The following is a 9,073-nucleotide window of genomic DNA, read 5'->3' as shown; positions in this document are numbered from 1 at the left end:
CCGGGCCCACAGTCAGCAGTGCTGACAACCCAACTGTCCCCTGAAACTGCCCCTTTCAGCCCTCCTTCTCTGAAGGAAAAGCTATGGCTCAACAAGGCGAGTGAGTTCGTTTTACTTAGAAAGGCGGAAATAAACAGATGACACTTTAAATAAAGGGTATGTGAACAGAAACACATTTATTACAAAAAACCAAAAAAAACAAAAACATTCACATTGTATAGAGCTACAATATGGCAGCAGATAAAAAAAAATTTATTGTACACAGTTTAAGATAACTCCTAACAGAACGTACTCTGGTTGCCACGTGATGTAACAGGGTCCAAGCACTTAGTAGCGGCGAGTGAAGCGGGCGTCGTTGGGTCGGCTCCCCCGGTTCTGGCCTCCAAATCCACCTTGCATGCCCCCGCGTGGGATCACGTGGCCCCGAGAGGCCCCTCCTGGGGCAAAGCTGCCACGCCTGGAACTGATGTGGGGGCTCGTGATGCTTGTGTCCCCGGGGCCCGCCCCATCCCAACGGCCCGCTCACTGGGGTCTGCTGCATTCCCAAGGGACGCGTGCTCTTCAGGACTCCTCCCTCTCGTGCAGCAGGACCAGGGGACAGACCCACACCATTGTAGGAGTGAGGACAGGCCAAGCATGTTAGGGGAGGGGTGTAAGTTGGAAAGATTTGAATGTTTCTAAACCTACGCCCAAGGCAACCCAACATGCACGGAAGGGGCCGGTACAGGCAGGACGCCAGATGCCTTACCCCGACATCCCTCCCCGGCTCATCATGTGACCTGGCCCAGAGTGACCAGACATGCTTCTTTCACCACCTAGAAAACAAGAGACTTTTCACACAGCGCCTCTGAGCCGAAGACACAGCTCTGGAGCACATGGCCACGGGGTCAGGCGAGTCCTGTCCCTTTCTTGAGCCACCCAGTCAACCTAGAGCTCACAGGTCCCCATTGGTGGCTGTGTAACGTGAGAGCTGCACACCCACAGACGCCATGAGGCCTGGGGGGGGCACACACCACCCAGCACTCTTCCTGCGCCAGACCTCACCCCCATCCAGTGGTTAAGGGGCGCCCCTCCGCCGCCGGCCCCGAGCAAGGCCCCATGGAGAGTAGGGAGACGAATGAACACTCACTGGAAAGAGCAGGTGCAGCTGGAGCTTTCCAGATGCTTCTCTATAAACATGTTCCTGAGAGCCAGGCCTTACCTTGCCACCTCTTGTGGTCCCTGTCTATCATTCCTCCGTCAGTAGCGCCCTGCCACGCACGGTCATCCTCTAGTCTTCGGCCATGGTCCCCCCAGTCACGTCTGCCCCTTGGAAAAAGACTTCTCTGATTTGGACTGCCCCCATTCCACCCCTCCGAACAGCAGCAGCGGGGTGTTCTGGAGGGCGGGTGGCATTCCGTGTTCCCAGCCCCCCACCCTCAGGCAGCGGAGGCTGTGGGAACTGGCTCTGGGTCTAGGCCCATGCTGCTCACAGAATTCTAAGGGCGCCTGAGCTGTGGCAAGTGCGCCAGGTCACAGGGCCCACACTTCTCATCCCCGAGACCGATGGTCCTCAATCTGCCGGCTGTGAGGCCGCACAGGCACCGGAGAGCATGAGACACAAACCTGGGTGGAGGCGGCAGCCCCCGGCCCTCGCTCATCCTCTTGTCAGATCCGTAGCCGCCCCACCCGTCGCGGGAGTCCCGCCCATGGCGCTCAGGTCCTCCGTGGCGTTCAGGGTAATGCTGGATGTTAAAGAGCCAGAACGAAAAGGTCTGAGTATCAACCCTGTGTCCCAAGGCCTTTGGGGCAACGAGGTAATAATGACAACGGTAACTCAGAAATGCCTGCAGCTCTGAGATAGGCACTCTGTGCCCCATTTTGTGACACACGGGTCATTTTGGCTCACACGGCACAGCAGCATCCCTGAAGTGTGCTCATGGCCTGGTGAGGAAATGGCACTCAACGGAGCTCAGGACAGGAGAGTCAGGGCTGAGACTCACCCGACCCAGAGGCAGAGGATTGAGCACTGAGGGACTGAGGGGTGCTGGGCCCCAGCAGCTGCTCCACACCCATGCTCACGATGTAATCAACCCCTGCCACGGAGCGACTGGACAGAAAAGAAAGGCCACAAGGGGTCCTTGAACACGACTCACTCCTGGACCTGCCATCATGCCCTGGCTGTACTAGGGACACAGGACACCTGTTGGACAGAGCTGAGAGTGGCTGCCCCTTGGCCGGTGTGCCCAGTTGACAACTCTGCACCATCACTGTGTAAAGTCCTAGGCTGGCACAAGCCCCAAGAGTGCCTGACCCCACTCCATACACTAAGAGAAGAAGGAATGACACAGGAAAGGCCGATATTCTTCTTCTCCCAAGGCCTGTCCCTGCCTGCTCGAAGAGCGTCCAAGGCTGACTTTTAGGGAGCTGGAGGCGGGGTGGCTTTGGCTCCATGGTTTGCCATTCCATGAACCCAACCTGTGACTTTGGGGACTTTTATCCCAGGCCCATAATCGAAGTGACAAAGAACTAGAAGAGTCTGGTCACAAAGCCCCGTGGATGCCTACTCCGTGGCCCATCACTGTCTGCGGCCATGCTACCTCCCCATTACGCCAGAAGCCCTCCAAGGCGAGAGGAATATGCCCTTAAAAGAGCCCTGACCACCACCTACCTCCCCTGGCCTCTTACCCCTCAACGAGAAGAAAAGGGATCAATTTTACAAGATGAACAAAACAGAACATTGTTCCTTCACGGGGCAAAATCACAGGCCTAAACACCCACAAAGTCAGTGCTGCCAAAAGAAAAAGAGCTGCTGAAATGAGACTCTACAATCATCACCAGGTCATGGTCTAGAGCAGTGGTCCCCAACCTTTTTGGCACCCGGGACCAGTGATCCTATGAGAATCTAACGCCTGATGACCTGAGGTGGCGCTGAGGCGGTGATGCCAGCGCTGGGAGCAGCTGCTGATACAGATGAAGCTTCGCTCGCTCGCCCACCGCTAACCTCCTGCTGTGTGGCCTGGTTCCCAACAGGCCACGTGGTACCCATCTGCGGTCCAGGGCTTGGGGACCCCTGGTTGTAGCATTACACGTAGTTTTGGACAAAGACAAACATTTAAGAAAGAATGAATTTTTATCAACGGTCTTCTATCTAAAGACGCAAAACTGGACAGAAGAGCATTTAACACAGGGAAGCAGAGAAGTTCAACTCAGCAACAGCTGTTTCTTTAAAACTCATTTCCATCTCTCCTTTGTATTTTAAAGTTTAACCAACATTCCTCTGTCCAACCGAGCGGCCCACGTAACGGTTCAACAAGACCCTGAAAACACTGTCTGATGATCATATGAAAAACAGCTAATAATGACTAAGGACTACATGTGCCGGGCTGTGCACACACTTCCCGCAGACGTGTCATCTCATTTACTCCTCAACCGCCCTGTGCAGTTATCACCTCCATCTCGTGGCTGGAGAAACAGGCTCGGAAAAAGTGGTGGCACTAGGGTGTGACCCTGGTTCTGATTCCGGAGCCTGGACACTTGACCACTGTGCCCAACTTCACCACAGAAACACTAGAAGACCAGGTGTAGATTTAGCTGCATGTAAGATTTACCGCCAGAGAAAAGAAAAGGAACCATGTGAGGGTTATAGGCTTATTCCTGAGGGTGACGGGAAACCCCCTTGATACAGCCAAAGAGCCACGCCATCCCCAGCCACATTCTTCAGACCCGAGGGAGGAGGGCAGGACTCAAGAGAATGTGCGGGAGGCAGCGAAAGGACAGGCTCTCAGGCAGCAACTCTGCCGAACAATGCCCTGACCACAACCTTCCCTCACCCCGCCCCCACTTTCCCCGTAAATCCATTTAAGAGTCGTGGCTCCTTGGGCAAGTTCTCATGTTGAGACAGGAAAGAAGGAAAAAGTTTATTTTCCAACGTGTTAATTCTGCCAAGAAAACGAGCGCGGACTGAAGCAGAGTTGCTGTCCAAGGCCCAGTGGGGCAGGCTGACCTGCAACCACAGGCGCACGCGGACTCTGGGCCCGGAAGCGTGGCAGCTCGTCGGCCACGACAGAGTCTGTCACCAAGGCTCTCTGGTCTCTGCTACCAGTGCATTTAAGTTTCTATGGTGTACAGAACTGTAGAGTCAAGACCAAAAAAGACTTCAGAAAACCTGTTTGGAAACCCAGACAAGACCAAGCACAGATCATTCCAACCATCATCCCACAAGCACTGAAGGGCTGCGCTTCCCTTTACTCATCCTTCCTCTAATGCAAATGGGAGGAGGAGAGGAGAGAAATCGAAAACTGGGGCTACAGTCCTAGCTTCTCACTTACCTGTCCTTCTCTTTCTCCCATCATGGACCTCGAACCTTCTCTCCTGAAAGAGGAAATTGAACAAAACCGTAAGAGGAAGGACAGGTCGGTGAGATCCCCCAAATGGAAAGCATGTCCCGAGCTGAACCACACACCGATGGTTCAAGTGGGCTCGCAGAGCCCAGACGGGCCAACCTCACTTCGTCGTCGACATGAACGACCCAGGACAAAGACGACCTGCACTGAGCGGGCAAGGTCATGGGGGCCTGGCTGACCTGTCAACCGAGTGGTCGGGGTAGCGGCCCCGGTCCCTGTGGTCAAAGTCGTGGAAGCGGTCCTGGCGGGTGAAGTCGGAATGGTAGCGCTCATCCAGGGCGGCCCGCTTGGCTTCTGGCCAATAGGCGTCATCTCGCCTGGAAGGAGAAGAAAGGAAGGACTAAATGCATTTTCTTTCTCCAAAGAGATCAGCTTGTGGATGCTTAGAGAACTGCGCCCTCATATTGTCCCAGGCTCTAGCACTTCAGGGAACAAGAATTAACTTTATTAGAAATATTCCCTGGGGCACAAGCTGAGCGAGGCTATAGGGACGACATGAGATCTGACTGAATGACACTATTCTACTCTGTCCAAAACGCCCTGCACAGAAAGGCTTTGGTTTCCCTAATAAGAGGCGATCGATGACGTGGGCAGGCGCCCATGCATGTCTGCGTAATGGCCACCGTGAGGGTCAGCCTGGATCGACTACGGCAGCATGCAAGGTGTCATCCGGGCTCTGCAGTGCACTTCCACCTCGTCCATCCTGACACTGACTCGACCCGGCAAAGATGCCCAGGGGGGAGGCTTTTAGAAGCCCTGGAAATGTACTATTCCAAAACATTTATGATCAGAACAGACTTCTACCTTCAGTATTTTGCACAAAGGCATAAAAAGGCCTAAGACAGCCTGAAAGCCCCTTATTGAAGTCACACTGTACGTTACAAGGGGACCTCTTTAGCCCATTCAGGAGGGGAGAAATTAAAAAGAAACCACTGTTTTCCCAAATTGCAGTGCACTTGGAAACACGACAGGATTGCTGCTGGACTACCACCCAGACCCCTGCCAGTGCTCTCTCACTGGCGGCCAGCACTTTAGTAGTCACATGTCACGCCAAGATGTCTGGGGAGTTAGAATTACGTTTATTATCAGAACAAGCAGAAACAAATTACTAAAATAATTACAGAGCCCGTAAGGGGCCCAGAAAGAGATGCCTCTGGGTCTGGCTGTCCTCCCAGCACTTGTGTGTTCGTGCTGCTCTGGGTGTCTGGACTCCTCTGATGGGGGTCTGTGCTGGAGCTGGGACCCAGTGACTATCAGGCTCAACCTGATCCGAACATCTTCCCTCCGCTCTCAGAGAGCGCAGGTTCCCTGAAGAGTATATGACATTCACTTCGGCTTCCTTTTAAGAATCTCAGATGAGTGTGACGTGGGGACTGTAAAGCAATTCTACATGCCATGGGATGCCCACAGGGCAGCCGCTAGGAGCAGCTCAGCTTACCGGCCGTCCACGTCGTAGGGCCGCCGCACTGCAGGCCGCCGCTCCTGCTCGTAGCGCAGCTCCTGCTGGCGCCGCAGCTCCTCGCGCTCGCGGTGGATGCGCTCCTGCTCTTTCCGGCGCTCGTGCTCCACATGCATGCGCTCGCGCTCCAGCCGCTCCCGCTCCATGCGCTCGCGCTCCAGGCGGTGCCGATGGAAGGCCAGCCTCTCGCGGGCGTACTCCAGCTGCTCCCGCTCCTCCTGCTCCCACAGCGCCTGCATGCGCTGCTCCCGCTCGCTGCGCTCGCGCAACCTGCGGGCAAAGAGCAGCAGCTGCAGGGGCTCACAGGCCACGGTGCCCGCTCCTCACCTGGCTGGAGAGCTTTCTGGATGCAAAACAATGGCTCTGTCGGGGGAGGCAGACCAGCTATGGAGCACTGTGCAAGGGCAGAATGCAGCGCCGTGCCCCGACTGCAGGATTGTGGCCACGGTGCGGAGAACCAGGGTGGGGCCCATTGCCTCAGAAGCAGCAGCAAGAGCCTGGGAATGTCAGCGAGAGCTCTGCTTCTGGCTCAGTCCATGACCAGCCAGGTGACAGCAAAGGGGGACTGCGTGGTCAACCAAAATATGAACTGAGATCTTTCTGGAGTTTAACATCTGACTCTATTAAATAGTCCATTAAAAATAAAAATGTATTTTTCATATCAAGTAAGTGGATTAGAATCCTAGCTCTCTAAATCACGAGCTTCATTTACTCATCATGAAACCAGGCTGGTGCACTAGAATCGAAATCTTCTGATACTGTTTACAAATTCAGAATTAACAAGCAAGGGCCTGCAGCAGCTGAGTGGTGAAATGGTGATGAGGCCACGCAAGTGCCCCCCACCCCAGGACGCGGGTACCGACAGCTATTCTGACAGTGAGAGTTTGCATTTCAGTGCACCCCCTTCTCGTCTGTGCACGTGGCAGAGAAGACAGCTGCTAGGGTGTCTTTTCCCGCCTTTGCTGTGCACTTACAGACACATGTTTATACCAGTGGAAATGTATGGCCTTGCCTTATTTTGTGTCTGTATCCTGGACAAAACTGGCAGCTCCCTCGGTTCACATAGCACGTCCTGGATGCTTTCACGTCCCCATCTCTATGGATCTACAGCACACTTGTGGGAAGGAGCCCACGGAGGGGCAGGTTTACATAACCAGCACCCAGAGGCCAATCTCACAAAAATAAATGTTACTGCTGCCATTTTCCTGTGTAGTTCCTGCGGGGCAGGTTTAGAGAGGTGGCACTTCCGGGTTTGGGACACTAGGATTCAGAAGTGCGTGCTAAGTGGAATGTCTCCCCGGGTGGCCATGCCCAAGTACGCTCCCACCAGTACAAACACCGACTTCCACACTGTAATTCAAACGGTGGATAAAGTACACTGGTGGATGAAAAGCTGGCCTCATTGCGCGGTCATGTGCATTTCCCTGACTTCCGAGAGGCCGAGCCGCGTTCCATAGGTCCGTCTCATGGGCACGTACTGTCCTCTGTTTATTTCCCCATCGGGTTATTTTTCCTTACTACTCCCATTTCAAATCACTTTTATTCTCACCTGTTGACTTTCTCTACAGTCTTTCATTGTAGAGAGATTAAGTTTTGACTTATTCTACTTCTCTTTTATAATTTTTCAGGCCTTCCAAAGCTCAAATTAATAAAAAATTTACTTTCACGTTACGTGAATGATATTAAGTTTTTATGTTTGTGTTTAATCATCAGTTTGACTATTTTGTCAATGATATGAGGTGGAGACCTCAAGGACTGTCCCAAGAACAGTCAAAAGACGTGAAGCCATTTTGGAGGATGTCTATCCTTTTATCACTAGTGAGAAATGTCACCATCATGTTAAATTTCCACATGCACATGGATCATTTCTGTTTACTCATTTGCCAATTAACTTCAACAAAACTAAACTTCCCTTTGTCCAATGCCTTCGTCTTTTTCAGGCAGAACTTTCTGTGTTGGGCATTATAAAAAACGGTCCCCTTGTCCCCTTTTCCTCAGTCTTTACTAGACTTCTTTACTACCACATATTTTTTAAACTATAGTTGGAAAATTCTTGATAAAAACAATTAGCTGTCACTCGACATGATCAAAACCATTTGTTTAGTTTTTAAAAATTACAAAGACATTTTTGGCTTATTTAAGGATGAGGACCTCTCGGCTCACTCAGTGGGTCTGCCCCACACTTCTTCCTTGTTCACAGCTTCTGGAGTAAACTGGCATGTCTTGTTAACAAGCACTACTGCACCAGAAAGGCACTCCAGCTCTGCCGCTGTTCCCTTCCACAATCTCCAGGAAGAGGTGGGCCTATCTGCATGAGAAAATCATTTGAAAAAGCCAAAGGATGAAAGTCAGAGCACAGAGAGTCTATGAGCTGAAAGCCAAAAGAGCAAACAGGTTTAAAGCAGTTCTCCACCCACAGGGGACTCTCAAAACACTCTTCTAGAACACAGTTAAAAGCAGTCCAGGACGACAACCAAAGCAGTAACATTCCTGAACCCTGACTCACCTACGGGACTCTGAGTCTCTTGACTTCCGAGGCTCTTTGACTTTATCAAAGGACACAACGGACCGCTTCTCTCTGCTGGCTGATTTGCGATCCTGGCTCTTGGACGCCTGGTTCACCAAGAAACATTAAGACAGAAATGACAACAGGAAGAATCAGCTATGTCCAGGTCCATGATCCGACATGAAGCTCAGAAGTGAAGATTAACATTTAACGAAACAATTGCGTGATGTGTTCTCTCCTAAGCGAGTTCATTTTGGCTTAACGTAGTTCAAAGTCATAGACCTTCATCACCATTTAATGTTAAAATATGATAAGTATTTTCAAGCAAGGCCAAAATGGAAGATAAGCAGTACCCCCTATAATTTTTATGACACTGAGAAAGTATTTATTATACCGTTTTTCTGCATCCAAAATAAATTCCTTAGTCTTCTCCTTTAATTACTTCATAAATATTCAGTGAAAGCCCAACTAAAGCCATTTCCGGTATGCCTGAGAACTCTTCATTCATGATAACTGCATTCTTTGTATTAGATTTACCCACCTTAGCCCTGGAACCCACGCTTTCATCTTCTCATTTTCCAATCATTTTTAATAAAATAAGGGTAAAAGGCTATAACATGTTAAAGTATCTGCAGAAACACATGCAGACATCCATAACTAAAATGCTGGCTTGGAACTGACGCACACCATTCAATGAACTTAAACGGTTTGTCATCTGTGTAG

General features: G+C 51.4%; 1 protein-coding gene across 2 annotated transcripts in view; it reads right to left on the bottom strand.

The window, feature by feature from the left end:
* Positions 1 to 218: 218 nt before the first annotated feature.
* Positions 219 to 9,073, bottom strand: part of SAFB (scaffold attachment factor B) — a 32,049-nt gene continuing 23,194 nt past the window's right edge. The window contains exons 14-21 of one of the 2 annotated variants that reach the window (XM_039878438.1): positions 8,351 to 8,457; positions 5,824 to 6,114; positions 4,565 to 4,702; positions 4,311 to 4,353; positions 1,606 to 1,724; positions 1,202 to 1,308; positions 749 to 815; positions 219 to 463 (exon numbers count right to left, since the gene is read on the bottom strand). In XM_039878438.1, coding sequence (XP_039734372.1) covers positions 328 to 463; positions 749 to 815; positions 1,202 to 1,308; positions 1,606 to 1,724; positions 4,311 to 4,353; positions 4,565 to 4,702; positions 5,824 to 6,114; positions 8,351 to 8,457 — 1,008 coding nt within the window. In that variant the 3' untranslated portion in view covers positions 219 to 327. The remainder of the gene's footprint in view (positions 464 to 748; positions 816 to 1,201; positions 1,309 to 1,605; positions 1,725 to 4,310; positions 4,354 to 4,564; positions 4,703 to 5,823; positions 6,115 to 8,350; positions 8,458 to 9,073) is intronic. The other variant, XM_039878439.1, reaches the window with a different exon arrangement.

The sequence above is a fragment of the Pteropus medius genome, unplaced genomic scaffold (genome assembly GCF_902729225.1).
Source record: "Pteropus medius unplaced genomic scaffold, Ma_sr-lr_union100, whole genome shotgun sequence".
Lineage (NCBI taxonomy): Eukaryota > Metazoa > Chordata > Mammalia > Chiroptera > Pteropodidae > Pteropus > Pteropus medius.
The sequence above is the reverse complement of the archived record's forward strand: the minus strand, read 5'-3'. Positions and strand labels throughout refer to the sequence as shown.